At 43.2% G+C, this 22,313-nt stretch overlaps 1 protein-coding gene across 3 annotated transcripts in view; it reads left to right on the top strand.

Annotated features, from left to right (window-relative positions):
• The first annotated feature begins 1,087 nt into the window (after positions 1–1,087).
• AHNAK2 (AHNAK nucleoprotein 2) overlaps positions 1,088–22,313 on the top strand; it is a 60,496-nt gene continuing 39,270 nt past the window's right edge. For 2 of the 3 annotated variants that reach the window (XM_031605555.2, XM_090141743.1), the window contains exon 1: positions 12,986–13,376. Coding sequence is in view for 1 of the 3 variants with exons in the window: in XM_090141742.1 (XP_089997868.1) it covers positions 1,103–1,181 (79 nt within the window). In the remaining 2 variants the exon portion in view is untranslated. Of the gene's footprint in view, positions 1,182–12,985; positions 13,377–22,313 lie in introns of those variants that run through there. The other variant, XM_090141742.1, reaches the window with a different exon arrangement.

Raw genomic sequence — 22,313 nt, 5'->3', positions numbered from 1 at the left:
AGCAGAGCAAAAGCTGTCATTTGCAAGTCACTATCCTGATTTCCAAAAGGGAAAAAGTTGTAAAGGATAATCTGCACCTCGCCCTCATCAATCCTGCAATTTGACTGAACTTTAGCAGAATATTTGCTGGGTTATGTAATAGAGACAGATTACAACAGCCTGCCACATCCTTGAAAACTGCAGTTTTAACCCCTGGACAGACTGCATCCCGGTAGGTAAAGATAGCAAGTCATGGAAATATGAGACTAGTCCAGATCAGACAAACCTCAAAAATACACCGTGAGGACCCATCTGGCAGCTCCAAATACCTGAGGACACTCTCCTTTCTGATTTGCCTTGGCTGTGCCCAACCTTTCCATCTTCTTCCTCCCATCCCGAGCAGTCCCAGAGAGGTTCCCCCCACGCCTCAGCTGCTCCTTTCTCAGGCTCCTCACCCTTCCTGGATGCCAGGGACCCCTTGGAGGTGACTCCTTGGAGCTGTCCCCTTGCAGACTGAGTCTTCAGCATCATCCTTCCTTTGTGTCCTGCAGCTGCAGGTGTTGTCCAGGTATTACCTTCATTCAGATTGCTCTGCAAGGACTAAGGGTGAAGATGTGGACTAAGGGTGAGATGTGGGCTGCAGGGCAGTGCAGAAACCAAGGCACCAGCCCTGCTACGGTCATTAACCCCAAACCACTGCATCTTCTCTGCTGCTGTAATCCCACTGGCTGGATGAATCTGTCACACAGCACGGGTGTATGTGCAGGTGCAGTTTCACCTCCTTTTCCTGCATAGACTTCAAGATCTCCCTACATCTGCCCAGCTATCGCTTGGGCAGCACTTAACAACGAGGGAAGCTCGAGAAGCTGAGCATTGGAGCTAATGAAATAAGCCAGAGGGACACGAAGAACGTTTCAAAGAGAAGAAAAACAACAAATGAAGTGCTGGCTCACGTTGAAAGGCGAGGTGGGCTGGCGGGAGCTCCGCACGCAGAGGAGCTCACTCAGGAGGGCTGACAAAAACATGGGCAGAGGGCGTTGGCTTCGGGCAGCGCTCACCCCGAGCTGCACACATGATGCAAGGCGGGGTTCGGAGCTGCAACCGCCCCACCCCGGGCCTGTGAATGACCCAAAGCACCTCATTCATCACACAGGGACAGCTGCTGGACTGGGGACTGAGACAGAGCTGCCCGCTGCTTGCAGGTAGGCCCTGATATTCCCCTGCCCGGCCGCCGGCCAGGCCTCACAAGGGCTCTGGATCCCTCACACATGCAGCTTCTTGCTCCTCTGGGCACGCAGCACAACCAGAGCTTCCACCTGCGTGCTGCACCTCTCTCTTTTCTCCATCTGCTGGGGCTTGAGGACTTGGCTGGGTGCGTGCTAAGGTGATAAGCTGGGTTAATTTTCCTCCTTCTGGCACTGCTCTCGTGATGAACATGAGGAAAGAGGATCCCCCCGTCCTGATGGAGCAACCTACGTGCTGCTGTAGCATGTATGTTTGCTTTCTCTGCAAAATAGAGAGTGGCAAGGAGCTTCTTGAAGCAGCTATGAATCATTGGACTTAACTGGCACCCACCCAGGGCCCCAGATGGGAGAAGAGGAGCTTTTTCTAAGCCCTTCCCACATTCTTGTGCAAATAGGAGGGATGAATGATCACCATCTCCAATGCCAGACAGTTTTCTGGGCCAAATTCACACATGAGTCTAAGGAAGCCAAAGGGAACTGAAACTGGTGTAGCTCTCCCTTCCTTCCGCTCCTCGCGATGACTATATTTCATATGTTCAGATCCTTCTGGGATTGCTTAGACTGACTTTGTGTAATTATTTTCATCCTTGGATTAAACAGGCCAAATATGTAAGCTGGATCTCAGCTTGCTGAGATCTTATTTTACACCATATTTTCTCCCTTTGGCATATACATTACACAGCAGCAGACTGGATTTAAGTAGGGTTTTTTTTCAGAATAAAAGCCCATCTTGGCTTGAGGGTATCAATTCTTTAGTAATTACTGCTGCTGTATCTTATGTGGGTACTTCAAAGGACCACAGAAAAGTCCTAAACTTTTTAATCTGCTCATACTGGCTCTCAGTAAACACACGCAGTCTGACACCCTCCAGTCTTAGAGCACACACAGCTCACTCAGCCTACAGGTTATGGGAAAGCTGTGACTTGGTGCATAAGCCTGTAACTACAGCCTTATCTCTGTCAGCTGTGCTCCATCCTTCTTTGCTTGCAATCACTGATGAGATGTGCAGAGGTGTACACATTCACGAGTGCACCTAAATTTGATGGATATCCCTCCTCTCAAATTAAAATGCTGATTCAAATCAAAGATAAAAGAATACAAAGGCTGTGGGATCCCTAGCAGAGGGTTTGAAATCAGCTTTCATCTGCCGTGTCAGATGTGTGGGGCCCGTAGATATAGGACAAGGGATGGGCTTTCAGTGAATTGTGCTTTGGAAAATCCTTCAGTCTCTTCTGCGTGGAGTTGCACAGTATTTACACATTATGAAATGTATGACATAGTCCACCTGTTGGAGATCAGGGTCAACAGGTGCAGTCAAAATTAACAATATTTTGATGTGTAGCACCTTTCTTTCGATTGGCAAAGTGCCACCTAGAGGTTTAAATCTCCCATAATAGAAAATTATTTGCTGAGAAGCTTTCATGAGCAGCCAGAGATTTCCATGCTTTCTAGGGAAGTAACGATAGTTTCGGTATCTCCAGCTGTGGCTCCTCTGCACTATGGTCTGTCTTAATTGTTCTGTGATCACTTAGAGTCTAAAATTAGAATTCTGTTCTTTGGTTATTGCGAGATCTTACAGTCCAGTATCTACATTTACTATTAATATATGGTCACAATTTTCTTCCAGGCTCTTCTCTCCAAATTTGTGCTAAACAATTGATGAAAATACAGTTGTGATGAGCAGAAACAGCACAAGGGGCAAATCTTAGCCACACATCTGAGCGGATAGTTTCCCACCAATCCCAGCTCTCCTAAACTTCTTTCCTCATTGCTCCACACAATAAATTCCATCTTCTCTGCACTGCTGATGTCTCCTAGGGGCTCAGGAGGTTTCCATTATGCTTCTTTTTCAGTCCAGGTGAAGATATGTTCTTGGCCAAGGCTCAGCTATGTCCAACCTATAAGCCCATTTCCTCTAGAGATATTGCAGGAATGCCTACTATGGCTTTTGTCCATTCTCCTCTGTGTCCCTGCAACCTGCAGGTCCTAAGCAGGGGCTGACTTGCTAGCAGCACCTCCTGCCCCGGGAGATGGGAGCTCAGTAAAGGGACATGTTCTGACCAGAAGCTGGTAATTTTTAATTAGAGAAAAAACGCTCTCTGAATTAATATAGGTAGGTAAATAAATGTTACAGCAGCAGCTGGGAAGGAAGGACTGCTTCAGGCTGCTGTGTGTTTCATGTTGGTTTTGTCAGGAGTGCCTACTCCTACACCACTCTCCTGTTCTGTTTAATTTTCATAAAATATTTGTTTCTTGAAATTTAGGATTGCTTGGCTATTAAGGCTGTAGGTAACTCCTGGCAGGATGACTTTTTTCTTTGTTGCAGATCCCTGGGTAATGACAGTGGGCCTTGTGTTGCCGATTCCCAAACTTGTTCTGGTTTGTAAGCACCCCAAGGGCTGTTCTGCAGTGCTGCTCTGTTGTTACTTGTTCCACTATTAAAAGTGGAATGCTCCCTCAGATTAAAAAAGTATAAACAAAGGAAATCAAAGATTAACGCTGTACCTGAACCTAATCCCTCTTCAAAGCTCTCTTTAAGATCTCCCTTGCAGTTATCCAAGACCTCTTCAGCCATGCTCATGTTCCCCCATTATACAGCCCTTGGCCCCACTCTCTCCAAGTTAAATGAAAAGTCAGCGGGTGCTATGGGGTGAAAATAAGCACCTCCTTCCTTCAGATCAATGTGGGGAGTTAGATTTGCAGTTTTCTCTGAGATTTAGGCATACTGAGACTGTAAATAAAACACTGTTCAAACTTGTTTGCAATATCCACAGTTGCCTGGATATGCTGATTTTGCACTAGGCTTGAGCTCCTGTTTAGCAGTGACTTGGCTGCCCAGTCTCATCTCTTCCTGGATAGCATGACTCATGTTAGAAATTGCTTCATGAGTTTCTAATAACTTGATTACAGAGCGTATACATATGGCACCTTTTCCAAGGTCTCAGACATTGTGAGATACAGCTAGATTTTCACAGAAACCACATGTGATATATAATAAAACTGAGTAATTGGGCATTTGGAATGTCTCACTCCTTTGTTCCTTTGCAGTTTTAAAGTTTCAGGCAGTTTTCTGAGGACTTTCCATTACCTCTGAGGGCTTCTAGTTTTCTGTGGCACTTGATTAGCTTGGAAACGGAAGTGGGAAAGCATTCTTCACTTCTTTCTAAAAGATCTTTACAGTAGGAATAAAGTTTAAACTCTGGGAGAGGAAAGTCAATGTTTTGTCCAGAGAAAAAAATAGCCATTTCATTTTGGGTGACAATTTTGTATCCAAATATAAATCACATTTCATTTGCTTTTCCCTACTATTCAGCAGGGGAATGAGAGGGCCTTCCCAGCAAGGAGGGAGGATGCTCAGGAAGGAGAGTCTGCAGTCTCAGCACAGCCTGAGATGAAAGGAGGAGGGGACATAAGACTGTCAGAGCGAATCTGGGTCATCACTATTGTTCTGTTGCTGTTTGTACCTGCTGGACAAAACCTTCTCCACCCTCTCCTCTGGGAGGACTAAGTCCCATGGAGGCTCTTTGTGCTGTTTTCAGGGCTGAGAGGGAGACAAATGTTAACATGAATGAGCTGAATTATTAGCCCCCGGTGCTGTACTTAACAGCACCACCAACCTACACCCAGTGAGGCCCATTTTCCACACTGCATGAATCACTTGCTCATTTTTTGTGCTCGCTAGCTTCACATTTTAATTTTCCATTCCTCTGGCTTTCCTCATGTGGATGAATAATGGACCATTTATAATACATCAACAATATCAGAGCACACAATTATGGCCTCAGTCAGTGTAATCCCTTCAGACAGCTCGCAGAGCACGAATGTGCTTTCTCTGTCAGGACAGATAAATGCCCATCATGCAGAGCCATGTCCTGCTCCTACCCAGAGAGTAGAAGGAGATGCCAGCCTGGCAACTTGTCCCCTCTGCTACCCTAAATATCTCTCAGAAGCTGAGTCATAAAGCAGAACCCATAATAGTAGGTGATTCTTTGAACCAAGGGACAACCATCAGCTGTGCTAACAATTACAGATGGAAACGGGCTACAGGCAGCAGTTTATCAGCAGGCAAGCTGTGCCCTTCTATTGCTGTAAATAAATGGCTGGGTAAACTTCTACTGAATTTGAATAATTAAGGCAATTCCATTGAAGTCTCCTGTGTGGCATTAGGGGCTGAGCCTGTTCCTGCTATGCTCCCTACATTGGCTGTAGGGCTCTGTGCAGGGGCAGCCCTGAGGATCGAGCCCTGCTGCTAGTCCTGTGCTGGATGCTGGCTCGTTCATCCTTATCTTGTGTGGATGCTACTTGAAGGATGGCACGCTTCTCTCTGTGCATCCAAAGATCTTCATCTAGTACTAAGAGATGAGGCTTAAGCATAGAACTTTTACTAATCACAGTTTTGCCTTTCTATTTCCTTAATGTACACCTTTCTCTGCTGAATTTGTTCAATATTTGGAAAAGGCATATTTTCCTGAAACCACGATTTTGAGTTTGGAAATCTATAGGGTGAACACTGCTTAACCAAACCACTCCATACTCAGTATACCATCAGCAGGAGGTGATGAAATGTGCTTATTTAGCATGAAATGGGAACAGAGCCACTGTCACATGTGCTGGCTTCTGACCACCCTGTGCACAAACCCAGGCCTGTGTTGCAGCTGCCTGTGGAACTTGGAGAGAGCCCCAGAGCCTGTGAGCAGGGAGCATTGCACGAGCAGATATGCCAGAAAACAAACACTCATGTGAACTAGTAGCTGACGGAAGAGCCCAGCTCACCTCTGGTGGCTCCCAGTTTGCTGTGTTCCCACAGAAAGGCTTTGCTTCCATCCCCCAGGCCATCTGGGGCTCTGCCATCTTCCTTTTCATCCCCCGTTCACTGAGTTTGCATCAGAAACTGAGGGCACTTCTGTTGCCCAAACTCCAATATATGTAATCTCTCCTCTTAAAACAATGAGAGTTATTTGCTCTCATTTTGGTATTCCTATCTATGGACAAATGCAGCCGGAAACAGCACGGCCCCATGTTTTGTACAAGACTGAACAGTAACTTTGTTTACCGTCATCATTATTATTAAATTAGGGGGAAATAATTGTGGCACATAAGGGTTCATTTAGTCACTTGGGTCATCTGCAGCTGAACTCAAAGGCAACAGTGCAGTGTGGGGAAAAGATTTTTGCAGCATCTCAGGGATACCAGGGCCAATTTGTGTAGCATACAGCTCCAGGAGGAGGGTGCCTTTCAGATGGGAGACCTTTCCAATAGTTTCACAACAGCAAACGTGGAGCAAAGAAGCCCGGATCTACAAAGCACCGAGACGTAAAGAGGAAGTCAGTGTCCTTCTGGGGCACTTGTAAGCTGCTTCAGCTGAAAAAGCTGAGGTGCCAATGTCAGATAAATGTACAAGTTATCTGATCTTGTATTTCCCCAGCAGTTCTGGCTTTTCCCCCCACGAGGGAATTCTGTCACTCTGTGGTGAGTGGTTCATTTAAAACAAAGACCTCCAACACTTGGATCTGCCCCATCACTTGACTTAACAGATACTTAATACCGACCAAGCAGCTACTCCATCAAGAAATCAATCATGCTGCTGATCTCCAGCAGCAAACAGCGTCTCCAATGTCACCCACTGAGTCCCTTCCCTGTGGCAGCCAACAACACGTACCAAGCCAGGGCACAATGGCAGCAATGACCCTGGTTTTCCACAGAACACCCTCGTTGAGTCCCAGCAAGGGAAGGACAAAACAGGGCGAACATTCCCAGCCTGGAGGTGGGCAGTTTGTGTGATAAGGAAGAAGGAAGCTGGGGCTGGGTTGTTTGCAGTTAGATTTTCCTGCTCATCTGGGCTTCCCAAGGGCCAGCTCTTGTCCACAGATTCGCTCAGAAGAATCACCTTTGTCATAAGCCCTGATCATACAAGCCCACACTCTATGGAGTGCTTGATAGAAAGGAAATGAGCCAAGAACACCATAGCGAAACAAACAATTTATGATTTTTTTTTACAATAACTGAAAAATTCTCTTTTCCAGTGGGGTCTGAACTATTGCATGGAATGTTTATACTTTACTTTTATCAGTGTCTGTTCTTTATACAAGATCTAAAAACATCAGGGATACATCCTTGTAACTTCAAATTTGATAGAAAAAATGTGTCTTGCTCAAATACAATAAATGTCCCACAAAAATTTTTATGGTACATTTCTCTTCAGAAATATCCAACTCAGTATACTGTCACTCAAAAATACAGAACTTGTTAATGTTGTATTTACAGTTTGGCAGGTTTTAGGACATTTTTCCCTTATGGATGTCCAAACTGAAGAAAAATGACCAATCTGAGCTGGTAATAAAAGAGAAGGATTTAAGGCAGACTAATGAAATCAGAGAAAACAAATAATTTGTTTTAAATCATTCCTTTCTCAGATACTTGAGCATTGCCACCTGGCACGATCGGGTTATTCGTTGGCAATTACACCCTTCTCTCCAGCTTGAACTTCTGTTCTTCTCTTGTCAGCTATTTGACGCTAATTTTCACTTTCCAAGGGCACTCTTGGTTCTGCCCTCTGTCCAATATTGCAGGTTCTAAAATATTAAAATAATAAATGTCCAGGGTCAGCCAGCTCTGAACTGTGGTTGAGAAGGGAATTAAACGCAGCAGAGAAAATGAATAGAGCTGGTTGGAGAGAACACAGTATAAATATTAACTTTTAATTAAAGCCCTTTGCAGCATGCAGTCTGGAAGCAGGTCTCCAATGGGAGAGGAGGAGGACACTGGCTTTTAGGTGAACTCTCCTCAGCTCCATATGCACTAATCCACAGCTGATGGGACAGGAAGGGAGCAAGTCCACAAGAATTATGGTTTTCTTCAATTCCTGCACAGGCCCTGCTAATTATAGCAGTTTTCCCCCAGGTCTATGGCTGCATTGGCCCTGGGTCCGGCTGGCTCCTTTTTTCTGGTTCATACTGTCCAAGCCATTTTGTCTGTAGGAGGTCAATGCCAGCACTGTCAGGGTTGGTGAAACTGCATTTGGAGGACAAAGGCAGATGGAGCATATGCCCCAGGACAAAGTAAAAGAAGCTATCCAGAGTGAATTAGTTTCCTTTTTCTACTCCTTTTTCATCTTCTCCTATTCATGAAATGATTAGTCTTGGAATTGTCTCATGTTGTTTCATTTCTAAATAATGCTTTCTCTGTTGTTGGCAAAGTTTTTTATTTACACTTGCAGATCAGCATTTTTAGCTTCCTTAATTTTTTTTTTCTCCTCATCAGCAAGAATATTAACCACTAAATTGAAAAATATAGATTTAGGAATCCCAGAAGAAAACATATGACTTTCTGAAAATACACAATTCTTCCCTGGGTTTGTTTTCCTTTAGCCCAAATTCAGTTTCTCCACCCCAGATACTGTGGAGTTGACGTATGTTTTTCTTAACAGAGGAGAAACCTGTCACTACATGAAATACTAGCATTTCCAGCCTGCTGTCAGTGCAACACACAGTGCTGGTAGAGCCCACCAAGAGCAGGTAGACAGTGGAGCTTCTTTTGGGTAAATTCTCAGATGAAAAGATCACAAAGAGCACAAGACTAACCTGTTCCAAAGATAGATTCCAGTTAAGTTACAAGATATGTGAATTACACCCATTCATTTTTTTTTTTCGAGGGGGGGGGGAATTTGTTTGTATTGCCTAGCTTCAGAATGAGGTCTTTGAGTTCAACACCAAGGCTTCTTAAAGGGAGCAGTGATGAAATCTCATTTCCATACCTGGCTCTCTCTCTGTTTATGAGGTTATACGCCTACCTGCAGATGGATGAGATTTACTCAAAAAAGGTTTGGAGAAAATCAATCAAATTCATGGCTGATGTATTGCAAAAGAGAAGAAATTCAGAGGAAATCTGTGTGGCTGGTTAATGTATCTTTTTACTTCAAACCTCAAGATTATAAAATTCTCTTGTCTTAATAACACGGGTGACAAAGATGTCAACAAGTCAGTAACTACAGTGATATTTATCTTCTTCTGGGCTGATCTGATTGTTGGTGACCCAATCCCTCCACAGACATCTATATTCATGGCTTGTCTGACATCTACCTTTTCTACACCTTCTGTTCACACTGATCTTGGTTTTCCCTTCCTTTTTCTTACTTCTCTGGTTCCTCCTCAGCTTATTTCCCTCTAAGCATGAGGTCCGCAAATTTTTAAATCATTTCTGAGTTAACAAGTCCACTTCATGTAACTGGTCTCTGCTACCCTTGAGGAAGTTGGTGACCTCCCATTTTTTCCCAGATTTCTTAATAGTCAAAATCATTAAAAAAGGAAAAAGAACGGAAGTGATCATCCTTACATCCTCCACAAAAAAGTGCCTGAATTTGTGTTTCAGAGCGTGCTTTATTGTAGTCTCTGTGAACATCCTGTCTCCGTCTCTTTAGAACAAAGGACAAAGAAGAAAATTCTCATTGTTTTTCCTCTCCTTTCTCAATTACTAATAATGCATCACGCCCTTACGTGCAGGCTTATGATCAATCCATTCACAAGTCAGGGTGTGAATAACGATAATAAAAGCAAGCTTATATCATTCCATTGTGTATTCTCAGCCTTACCTTTGAACCAAGGAAAGAAAACAAATTTGTAATACAGAGAGCTGTAAAACAGGGCTACAGGTGGAATAGAGAATTGCAAGATATAATTGTACTCCCCGGCAAGGCAACAGAGCAGAGAGGATCTTTCATATTGCCTCAGCATAATTTAGAGAGTTTCTCTTAATATTTAGTTATCTGTCACAAAGAATAAATGAGATACCTGGAGTATGCCCGGTGAATTAGTTAGTTTTATTGTGCTAGGATCATTTGGAGAACTGAAAATGATCAGCTCAGCATAATGTTTTTAATAGCTCAGAAGGCAAGTAATTGGTTTGATAAAGATTGTGCTACCCTGTTGCTTTTTTACAGATAAATCAAGCGAGCATTGTGTATTCACATCAGTCAGATAAAGATAAAACACTTAGATAGTCTTGAAACTTCACCATATAGATCTTCTATTGATTGGTAAGAGGGAAGATTTTAGGTTTTGAGTTATGTGGGGATAAATCTCTACTATATGAGTTTCATTCTGTAGAGTTACAGCAACACGGCACCGCTCAGATGTCAGTGCTTACGCATTCAGTCCTGAGCTGAAACTGGAAGAAAGCCAGAGACAATGAACATAGATGCCTTAAAAAAAAAAGAACATAAAAATTTCTTCCACGTTTATGGAAAAAACAGTTGGCTTCTGTCAACTTAGCCATGCATTTGTCTCATGTGGGCTTTAAAAATGATGGAAAGATGGAAGAAACACCCATCAATATAGAATCATAGAATCCTTAGAGTTGGAAGGGATCCTTAAAGGTCATCTAGACCAACTCCCTTACAATGAACAGGGACATGCACAGCTAGATCAGACTGCCTGGGGCCTGGTCCAGCATCACTCTGAAAGTCTCCAGCGATGGGGCATCCACCACCTCTCTGGGCAACCTGTGCCAGTGCCTCACCACCCCCACTGTAAGAGACTTTTTCTTTATATCCAAACTAAACCTACCCTCTTTAAGCTCTTTATTTCCCCTTGTTCTATCACCATAGACCATGATAAAGAATCTGTCCTCTACTTTCCTGTAGCTTTCCTTCAGATATTGAAAGGTGGCTATCAGGTATGTAGTATATTCAGCAACGAGTTTAAGCAAAGCACATATTGGGGATGGAACACACTGCTTCTGAATTCTCATGGGTCTGCAGCCGGCTGAAGTGCTGCTGGTTGCACCTCTGGTTCCGGAGGGGGAGCCAGATTTCTGCATCCAAACAGTCTCTGCCTGGAACCACCGTGTCAGGCTGGGCTCCTTGTTTGCATGTCTGCTTCTAAAAATATATGTTGTTTGTCAGGATTATGTTGAAAGATGGTTCAGAAAGTCTGAACGTTAGTATAATTCCAAGGACTGTAATCACACAGGGAGGTGGAAGAGTCATCACCCTGGGAGGTGCTCATGAAATGTGTAGATGTGGCACTGAGGGACGTGTCAGTGGGTGTGGTGGAGATGGGGGGGATGGTTGCACTAAGTGATCTTAGAGGTCTTTTCCAACCTTAATGATACTATGATTCTATGACTGAGCATAGAAATGGGGATATCAGAAAAACAAGCCAAAAAATGAGCTGAATTCTAGAGGTCTTGAAACTCAGGACGCTCCATCCCAGGAGCAGCTGCAGCAGGTCTTGCTTGATGCCTGATACAGTGAGGAACCTTGGGTCTCCTGCACTGGCACACTCACATCACCTCTCCTCCCTCCTTCATTGCCAGGCCTCTCTACACTGCCTGCAGCCCACTGAGTTATTCTGTTTCATGAGTGTGGATGTCACATGAGAAAATACTGCTTGCATATGAGCTGGGTTGTGCCTCACATGACATTTAGATTAATTGTATAAGATTATATATACTATTTATAATTGCATATCCTGTATCATAACTAATTATATAATTACTACATACATTATATATTAATATAATCATATGAAACACTGCCTACTTCATACACAGAGAAATTGTGTATTAAAGAAAGTTATATAGAGTATTGATTCATTTTCCTATATATGCAATCTTATATAACTAATATATAATAGTCTGCATTAATTACACAAAATTCTTTCCAGAATTGGCTATAATGTAAACACTGTAGCTCTGTTAAGACCCGGTTTTACAAAATACCTGTGTTAAGCATCCACTCATGATAGGAAGCTGAGCAGTACCCTCGACTTTCACTGACTAATTTCAGTGTGCCCACTGAAGAAATGGGGTGCATCCATTCTAAAGCTGGGTCTGAAAATACAGCACCTACCGAACTCGAGATCCTGAAACCTATTCACAGATGACAGCACAAAAACCCACAGCATATCTGTCACAAGACAAAAACAGCCTGTCAGCAAACACAAGTTCCCTTGGCTAGTATAGATTTTACCTGTTTACATCCTGCTTCAGTGTGCTGGCAAAGCAGCCAGGGCTGCTTATGTATTATTTGTGTTTCGCACCCCTTCACCTCTCACCTGTCTGACAGCATGCAAACAAACAGGCAAATGCTTCTGCAAAACAAGGAAACCCCAACTGAGACCTCTTACTGTGATTTTTCAAAACTTCAGGGAAGTGTAATCTGAAGAGGGAAGAATTCCTCAGATGGGGAGGGAGTAATCAGCTGTGTTATGAATTCCTTGCCCTTGTTGGGGGTGGGGAAATAGCAACAGGTGAGAGGAGAGCTGGGAGTTTGAGTAAAGCAGTTTCTGCTTGTGCTAAGTAGCTTTCTGCATGTGTTGGTGTTGCAAAGTGTGCTGGCACCCCAAGCTGTGAATCGTGGTAGCACTGAATGTGGTGCAAGGTCTGTCAGTTCTCAGTTCAGGCTTTTGGGAAAAGAATTAAACTGCTGGGGAAAAAAAAAAAAAATGACAAGAAAAACAATAATACGAAGAGGACAGAGGAGCAGCCTTGAAACCCATTCTTGCTGTGCTGTTTGTGACAGACTGTATCCTGCCTGTGTGCATGCTTGCATGAGAGTTTACTAATACATATAATGTTAATTACCCACTTATGTCCTGAAGCAAGGCTGGGAATGAATTTCAGGAAAAGAGATGTTTGTTTTGCACCATCGCCCACATCCCATACACTCTCGGTCACGAGGAAATTGCCCCGTACCTCCACCCTGCGAGCGCTCGTTCCTGCAGCTGTAGGCACCAAGCAGGGAGAACCCACAGACCTTACAGAAACCCCTGTTCCTCTGCCTCCCCCACCATGGAAAACTCACTCGGGAGCAAGCCCTGGGTCTGTGCACTGCTCCTGCCCCGGCTGAAGCAGTACAGCTGTTGCTTCAGTAGAGAAAGGGATTGGATTTCACAGGCTGTGTAATCTGCGACAGAGCTCTTTGGCTTGGGGAGAGTAACAAGCCTCACCCAGGCTCAGCCATCCCCTTTCTGCCCGTAGAGGAACGCCCCGGTTGACATAGAAGGAAAATTGTTTGCTGAATTTCTGCACAGCCCTCCTTCCAATTGCTGGAGAGAGGGGGGAGTGAGAAAGAGAGAGAGTTTAAGGCAGGCTCTGCACTGGTGTTCTGGGCTATTTCAACTTCAGGGCAACTTTAGAGAACTTCAGTTATTTTTGGTAAGTTTTTTTTTTTTTTTTCTAACAAAAGCCTCTCTCTTTCTTTTTTATCTTTGATGCACAAGTTTGTAGCAGACAACGGGTTTTCAGTACTGGAAGGAGATGTGGGCGTGTGTGTTTGGTGTTCTTTGATGCAGAAACTGAGCGTTCTGAGTATAAAATCATAGTGTTCCCAGCTGCTGGTGAAGTGAAACCTGCAGCCTCTGTGGGTTAAGTGTTACCACTGGGGGAAGGCACAGTGAGTGCACCAGCTGAGGTGCATCCCACCTGGCACATAGTTTTGCTTCTTTCTTGTGGATGGGAGGATATACGGTCAGGGATGAAATGTGTTCAGCCTGCCTGAAGTTTCTGAGCTGCTTTGGTACTGCAGGGAGTTTCTGTGCTCAGCCTCCCAAAGTTTTCCAAGGGATATTGGTTGTCAGTGCCATACACACCCCTCCATTCAGTAATCTCTATTCCAGACCACGCACGTTGTTTTTCTGACTTCTTCTCCCTGTACACTTAACCCATCGTATGATCTCAAACATAGCAAAACTCTTTCTGTAGGACACAGAGCCTTATTCCCAATTGTTCCAGTTGCTGCAAGGTGCAAACTGTAATTTATGTACTATGACATTGTTTTCTGATGAATATGAGGGGTTTCCCCATATATATGTATAGAGAGAGAGTTATGGCAATTAAAAGCTCCAGTCACATATATATACATACATATACATATATATATATATGTATATTCAGATGTTTATAATATCAGTGCTTCTGCAAGAGGAATTTATTTGTCTGGATATTATATCTCAAGAAATACCATTTGCAATATATATAGATATCATGATAACAGTTTGACTTGGAACTAGAATCTCTGTACGTCAGTGGTATTTGAGACTTAAGACCAACCTTGAAGAATTAAATAACTGAGGTAAGTGATGTTGTCCATAGAAGTGGAATCCTGAATGTCTTCACTGCAAGGCTGATGAGGCCAGGTGACAAAATGCTAGTAAATATGCTGAATAACAATTTTCTGTCCACCTGTCCAGGTCCTTTGCCTCATCCAGCACCTTCATATTTTTCTGAGCACATGATTTCAGATGCTTTGAGTTTTATCAGTTGCCACCTATCGAAAAGCTGAAAAATGTTCTTAAAGCTTTGAGAGAAAAGAGAAAAACCTTTACTCATGAGAAAGCACTAAAAGTTTATCCTTCTGCAACAAAAAAATACTGTTCTTACAAAACAAGAAACGCAGAAAGTTGAAAGGTGACTCTTTAATTAAAGAGATAGAGGACTTTGCTTACAATCACCTGTTGCATACACAAGGGTAAACTTTTTGGCATTGCTTTGCTCTGCATCTTACTACAGTAAAGAAAAACTATAAGGAATTGTACAGGTCCAAGCAAATTAAAGGAAAAGAAGCTTACGACAGCCAATTTATTTCCAAAATCTAGCTTAGCAGTTCAAAAGTCCAGTGTGAAATGGTTGCAGATGTTTAGCGGTGCAGGAAAACACATCATGTCTCAGAATTTATTAGGTTTTATTAGTTATGGTTAAAATGATAAGTGTGACTGGAGCTTATAATTGCCATAACTCTATAACAATGGAGTTAACAATAACTCTTCAACCATAAACTGAAAACTATAAATCTGTGTGAGGCCCTATGCAGTGCTGACATGTTCTGTGATGGCTGGAGCTTTTCCGTGGAAGCATGTAGATTTGTTAGTGAAAATTGCATTTTACTATCTTTGGTGTGGCACTCTCATAAAGTAAACTCTACTATTAGATTACGAGGCTTGTGTAAATCTCCAGCTGAAGCCAGCCTGCCTCTAGTCAGAGCCTGTAAGTAATTCATTGGGGATGGCTGCCTTCCAACCTCTATGAAGAGGGTGTTAAAGTCTTCGCAGGCAGACGGGGCAGCGGTAACTTCTAGCACTGATTTGCCAGGGCTTTGGAGATGGTGTGTGCTTTATGCTTTTAATTGTCTTGGACGCTCAATCTGCATTCACAGCTATGAGGTCAACGTGCCTCTGTTCACTTTTGGCTGTACTTGAAGCTCATCACCGAAACAAAATCCAACCGTCTGTAATCCATAGTCGAGGGAATCACTGTGCTCTGAGTTAACCTCCTGCTGACTTTGGTGGGTTCAGTGCCCTGTGCTCAGTGCAGGGAGGCTGAGCTGGAGCCACTCTTCTCCAGGGAACAACACTGGGAACTTCACTGACACTTTCCATATTGGTATCAGTGTCAGTGGAAGGGGTAGGATGTACGGTGTTGGGATCATGTGGAAGTATTGTGCCTTCTGTGAAGCTATAGGAATGTATATTGCCTTGGTTTCAACCTCTGAAAATGCACAGAGGCTTGGTTTTATCTTTCCTTGAGCCTTCTACTAGGGCAAAGAAGCCATTCTATGCAAGTATAGTAACCAATAGGCATAAGTAATTTTTTTTTTTTCTAGGATTCCTCTAATTAGGAGCTCTAAATAGTCAGAATACCAGCCCATGCATTCCAAATGTATGAAAGCTACTGGTTTATATTCTGAGTAAAAATTATTTTCCAGATAGCATCACCTGACAGCTGCTGCCTTTCCTGCTTTCCTTAGCTGTAACTACCAATCTGCCTGGCAGGCATTTCCCTCCAACACTGAGCAGAAGCACAGTGCTGAGCGGAGGTTAGACCCTGCTGGGACCATGCTGCTGTCTCCATGCAGGTGGCAGATAGGATAACACGCTTGTGGCAAGAAGGATCCCTCAGATGACCTGCAGCAATGGCAACTCCCTAAATCTATGTGTTCACTAATGCCTTGTGCTCAGGATGTTAAGGTAGAGGCTGAAATGCATTATTTTATACTGGGGAAACAAAACTGCATGCTAGGGGAGGACCTTTGGTGTGCTAAACACTTCTTGCCAACATATTTATATTCTGTGGGGAGGCTACAGGTAGCTAATTGAATATCTGGAAGGAAGTGCTGCCCTACTACAGAGCATAGGTCTATAGACAAGGAGGGGCCACGAGTTTGCCATCCAAATCTGGACAAATGCGTTTAGAGAGTGTGAAGCAAAATACATTAAGGTTCCTATGGCACATAATAAACCAGGGTTACCACTGGAGGATGCATTGGCTCCCACGTCCCAGGGACTGCAGCTCTGCAGGGAGTGAGTCCCAGGTTGCAGGAACAGTCCCTGTGAAATTCCACTAAGCAAGAATGCAAGTGCCTGAAGAAGAGCAGGCACCTAGCCTGTCCACTCCATCTGCCCAATAAAGATAGCAGTGTCTTCAGGGGGCAAAGCTATCTGTTTTTGTTTTGTTTTTAACTCAAAGGAGGAGATAAGGTTTATGTGATTTCCAAGCCCACTGATAAATGCTTGAGACTCCAAAGTCATAGTAACTTCACTGCTGGACAAATGTTAATTCTCCTCTGTAGCTAAGAGAACAAACACCACTTGATTTTGATAGCAGTGACTGTGTCTGATATTTGCAGAGTCGGGGAGCAGCTGTTATCCCTGCTGCCATCGGATTTTAAATACCTTTCTACCTGTCCACCGACCTCTCAACTCTCTCCCCTTGACTAGTGGTATGTTTGCATCTCAGCCTCCCAGCATCTAAAAGCCAAGATTCAAGCTTTCTTCTCATTTCTGCATATTGACAGAAAATCTTCACCATGCAGTGAGTCCTGGAAGCTGCCACACTCACCAGTCTAATTATCCCTGTTTTTCCTAAGTATCCTCACACTCCAGCACTAGAAAGTTAATGCCATTCCACTTTCCACAAGTCACTTCTTCATTTGCTTGCTGTGTGGTTTGCCACAGCACCCAGACTTTTGACTCTCAGCTAGTCTTAACTCTCCTTATTCTAAATAAGTACATGCCTGAACTTTTCCTTGCCTCATGTTGTTCTCATGGTAATCCAAAGATCCAGCTTTGACAGAATTATTTGGGGCAGTGAACTGAAAAATGGAAATTTCATCTCGAAGAAGAAGCTCAAAGAAATTCCAAGATGTTCTTGCTACATAGCAATAACTATTTTAACCAGTGTTGGCATTATATTCCAAAGGGAAAAAAATGCCTAAGAGGTATTAGACATAATTTTGAGAATTAGTTAGAAAACAGCTTTTGGTGAATCTCAAAGAGGTTAACAGCTCGCCCTCAGGTCGGATAAGCATCCCAAAAGCTGCGGGCTTTTTGCTTGCTTGAAATGTCTTTGTGTTTATCAGAAGGCTTATGAGCTGGAGATCTGTGAAACTGATGTGAGAAAGCTAGTGGTTTCGATTGGTGATATTCCTTGGTGTGAGCTGAACTTTCCCTGTTACCATTTCTAAAATCAGCCCAAAGCAGAAAATTTACCAGAATGCAAAAATGTCATTAAACATTCCCCAAATATTTTCATATATGCCAGAATGGGTCTGATTTATGTTCTAGTGAAAGGTTGCATTGATTTTTATATGAACTGTGTCCTCACCTTCTTAAGGTTGGCTTTTTTCACATAATGGGCTTGATTGTGAGGAAAAAAAATGACTTGTGCAACAAATAGCTTGAACAACTCAGTGTTGAATTAAAGTGAACTCAGTCAGAGCCCATTTTGGAGGCAAAGTGGGCATTTCCTCGTGAGAATGACTACATGTAGGGTTTGTACTCATGGTGATGGATGACTACAAATGCAAATAATGTGCACAGTTATGAGGATAACTAATTTGTCATGCTTCTTATGACCAGAGTGCTGGAGGTGTTGCGAAAGGCAACGTGTTCATAGGCCTGGCTATTACTCACTACTTCTGGGGAAAGTGTTGGTCTAGAAAATTATCAACTTTGATGTAAAACAGACTTCAGAAAAGTATTTCACACACCGGTATTTACAAGAGGACGTTTCAGTTATTCTGTGATTTACAGAGCTGGATGGAAGCAGAACCCCATAGATCTATCATGAGGGAAACACATTTAGTAGTAGCACTGAAATCAGTGATCTAAGTCAATATTTGGATTCTTTGTCCTCAGTGGATTTAACAACCATTTCAGTCAGTCTAACAGGAATCTGCGAATGAAATGGGTTGAGTAGAGATAGCAGGAAAAAATTATTTCTTTTTATAGTTATACCTCCTTAGAGATTAAAGAAAAGCTTTTGGATAACTGTACTGGATTGTGCCAGGAAAGCTCATCACAGGGCATAAATTACATAATTATAATGTATATGCTTATGCTTTACCAACACTGTATGCTTTACACTGCAACCAAAAGATATATCTGGGAGCAGGGGAGCCCACTGTGTGCTCCTCTGCCACAGCCAGTAAGAGTGCCTGCAGACCTTCGTGCAGGACAGCACACATAGATACAGCCTCATGAGCCCAAGGGGCTTCCCCTTGCACCAGAGCAAAGAGAATAAAGAAGAGGTACGAAAAACCATGACAATTAGCATTTTCTCCTTCCCACAAATCCTTCTTTTTTAAATACCTGATAAGAGATGGAGAAGGAAGGAAAACCATCATCCTCTAATCCCGAACAGGAGCTGGCTGTCACCCCAGCACAAACAGACCTGCTAACTACTCACTAGCTCTGTTCTTGTGAGCAGACAGAGATGGACTGTGATAAGTTTTTGGCTCTCGGACACACTTGAAAAGCCAGGGCTTGCATGCTCAGTCAGAGGGAGCTGGGACTGGCCAAGCTGGCACTGACCAATTGCAGCAAGAAGTAATGTCCTTAACCTGGCTCCACATCCATTGGAGAGAAGGAGTAATGCTTTTCTGCTCTGAAGAGGATTTGCAGAAGCAAACACCTCTGGGAGGAGGGCAGAGTCAAGTCTCTCAGAATTATTATTGTTTTACAAAAAAGCCACAACCCAGTTACGTTTCTCAAGATTTATGCTTGTCATTTATTGCTGCTGCAGGCTGATGGCAGGTTAATGTTCCCACCACGATAAGTGAAAAATAGCCACCTACTGGATATGCCTCAGAGGACTTACAAGCTTTGTGTCCAGCCAATCAAGCTAAACAGGGGTGGCAGGAATGAGGAAATAGTTTTACAGGGAAAGGAAGGAGGCTTTTTTGGGCTGTGTTTTGGTTTGTCTCATTGTCTAGAAGATCCGAGAAATTTGCAGTCATAATAAATCCCTGCTGGTTGGAGCAAAGCTGGGGATGCTGTAATCCAGCAAGAGGGCGCGTGCAAAGTGCTCGTGGTGCAGGCACACTGAATGGCCGCGTGAATGCTGTGAGCTTGGTATGTCACACCTGAATGCAAAATCTTGCTTTGAAAATGTGCATTTGTTTTCTGAAATAAAGGGAGTCTTGCAAAAAGAAGCTTAATATTTTAGGTAGACTGCAGCTGCTGAAGTTTTTCTTCCCACTGTCAAGTCGTGCCCTATGAGTGTTTGGAGGAAAGACGGACACAACATGTAACACTGCATTTCCTCATGATGTTTGTCCAGCTCCTCTGAAGTCCCCTCTGGTAGCCACAGCAGCTCACTGGCAGCAGAGTTGTGGCAACACAACACAGCACTTACTGCTCTCTGACAGACTTTTATACATACAGGCAGGAAAAACAGAGCGGCTTTTGCCTTGAGGATGAAAAATAGTTAGGGTGCTTTTAACTACTCAGAGACCTGAACTCACCTTGGGCTGAAAGAGGTAATGATATTCTGCTGGAAGGGCACGACTTGTTCTCATGAAATTAGATTACGTTGGTTTTAGAAAGTACATGGAACTGGCCCTCTGCACAGACTCCACAGGTAGTTCAGTGACCAAATATTAAATAATTGGACACTCTGTTCAAAAAATAAACAGATGGAAAATTAACACTAATGAGCCACCAGTCTTTAAGCAGAACTCAGAACATTCAGTCCAAGAATTGTCCTGTCAGATTCTCTACCTTTCAACACAGTGCAAAGGTACACAGCCTAGATTTAAACCTGTAATTATAAAAATAATGATACTGCTTCTTTTTTTAATAGTAGATAAGTGTTTGCTGGCTGAGTTGCAACTATGGTGTTTTGGCAATTAGCAGGTCTTTGCAAATATGTTTATATGCAATACATATCTATATAATATGTGCTTAGGCAAGTTTTGCACTGATAAGCAAGTTGGCAGAGAAATCAGTTTTCGTTGTCTATCAGGGCTGGATTCAATAGAAATGTTGGCTGACTTCATCACAAGCCTTGGAAACCATTAGAGTATTCAAGACTTAGGCAGTCAGATGCCTGCTTTTATTTCTATTGACAAAGGAAGAGGAGGGATGAGTAAATGTAAAACATTTCCTTTCAACATTGAGCTCAGAGAAGGCAGCGTGGTGCAGGAAGGAGGTGGGATCCAGGACATCTGGGTTGTGTTTATTGCTGGCTTTGCTGCCAACTTGCTTTGTGACTTTGCGCAAGTCACTTTTTTGCTTTACTACCTTACTTTCTGTGAGGCAGGAAGAGCTGGTCGCCGTCATGAGGTGCTCTGGGCAAGTGCAGGGATTTTCTTGGTGGCCATGACTAGATGCTGCAGCATATCTACGTGCATTATATCAGACGATGCTGGCTAGGTGATCAGTCCCCCAGAATATGCCGTTGGAGAGCCCAAAGTGAAAGTGCTCACTTTGTAGCACTGCACCAGCGTAAATACCTACCATAGGTACTAGTAACCAGTGCCTTCTGTTACTACAGATGGGAAGGTGATTCACGGCATGAGTCAGGTTTGCAGCCTCTCATCTGTGCTTATGATCTTACAAGATGAGCATGCTATAGTTTTATTGAGGCCAGTGGATGTTTTCCTTGAGTATGCACAGAATGAAATCTGAGTGCTTCATGATTTGATCCTGTGATACTAAATGACCAGCAGGTATCATCTGAGTCCTACAGAGTTTTGTAAACTTCCAGTTGTGACATTTTCCTATCCATTTAGCCTACTGGTGGGTCAGGATAGCTTTCATGAACGTCCCCTTGAAAATGCCTGGAACACTAGAGGTTGGTCAGACCGTCCTCTCCACAGAGCTGTATACAATCACACAACTCTCTATTGAGTGTTGGGAGAGACGATGGGAGAACTTGCCATGAATTGTGATAATCCTGTCTTTATTCAGAGTAGAATCTGTGAATAAAGATGCAGTGTGCAGTCTAGGGCCAGAGTAATTAACAGAAAAAACTGATCTTTTATGTGTCTGTTCACTATGCAGCAATAGTCTCTTTATTTTTTTCACCCATGAAGGAGAGAAATTATTAAGAGTAACAGAGCAATGCTGATACAAATTTTGCCTGGCATAATGTAGATTTGCTGTAAACTATTCTAGATTAGGAATCACTTTAACTGCATTGATCTTTCCTCCTGTGTGGGGTAGACATGCATTCTTCTTCCCACGATAACATACTTGGCAACCTGAATCAGGGTAGTGCGAGACACCTGAGTTCATCCTTATGTTTGGTAGTAGCACAGTCACATTGCCTCTCATCTTTGCTTTCCGCTATGCTCTGTCCACCATCCTCTCCCTTTGGCTCTCCCCATTAGTTTGATGAAAAAGCTCATTGGGATAGCATTGTTCTTTCACTGTGTATTTGTACAATGTAATGAGGTGTCACTCTTGGGACAGGCTCTTGGAAACTCCCACGGTATAAATCGTACTAGAAATTAATTAAGTGAATACCACTGTCTTAGATGTCAGGACAAAGTGTAAAAATTATCTTCAGTAAAGTGATATGAATGTTTTATAGTGTGATCCAAAGCTTCTCTAGACTTCATAGGCCTAAATCCATCCCTTAACACCCAGCCAGGACTTCCTGCAGTGTACTCCATTGCTACACAGACAAGTCTGTAATGTGAAATAAAAGTTGTGCTTGAATTGCTGAGGGTTAAAGCCGGTTATTCCCACAGTTACCATTTCCTAATGTTTTCCATTCTTGATGTTCTTCACTTTTAATGTTCGTAGTAGCTTGTGCCAAAAAAGGTGTTTCCTATCATGTTCTGCTCGCATTGTGTTGCGAGGATTTTGTTTT

Source organism: Phasianus colchicus, chromosome 5, assembly GCF_987193195.1.
Source record: "Phasianus colchicus chromosome 5, bPhaCol1.hap1.1, whole genome shotgun sequence".
In the NCBI taxonomy this organism is placed as follows: domain Eukaryota; kingdom Metazoa; phylum Chordata; class Aves; order Galliformes; family Phasianidae; genus Phasianus; species Phasianus colchicus.
The sequence above is the reverse complement of the archived record's forward strand: the minus strand, read 5'-3'. Positions and strand labels throughout refer to the sequence as shown.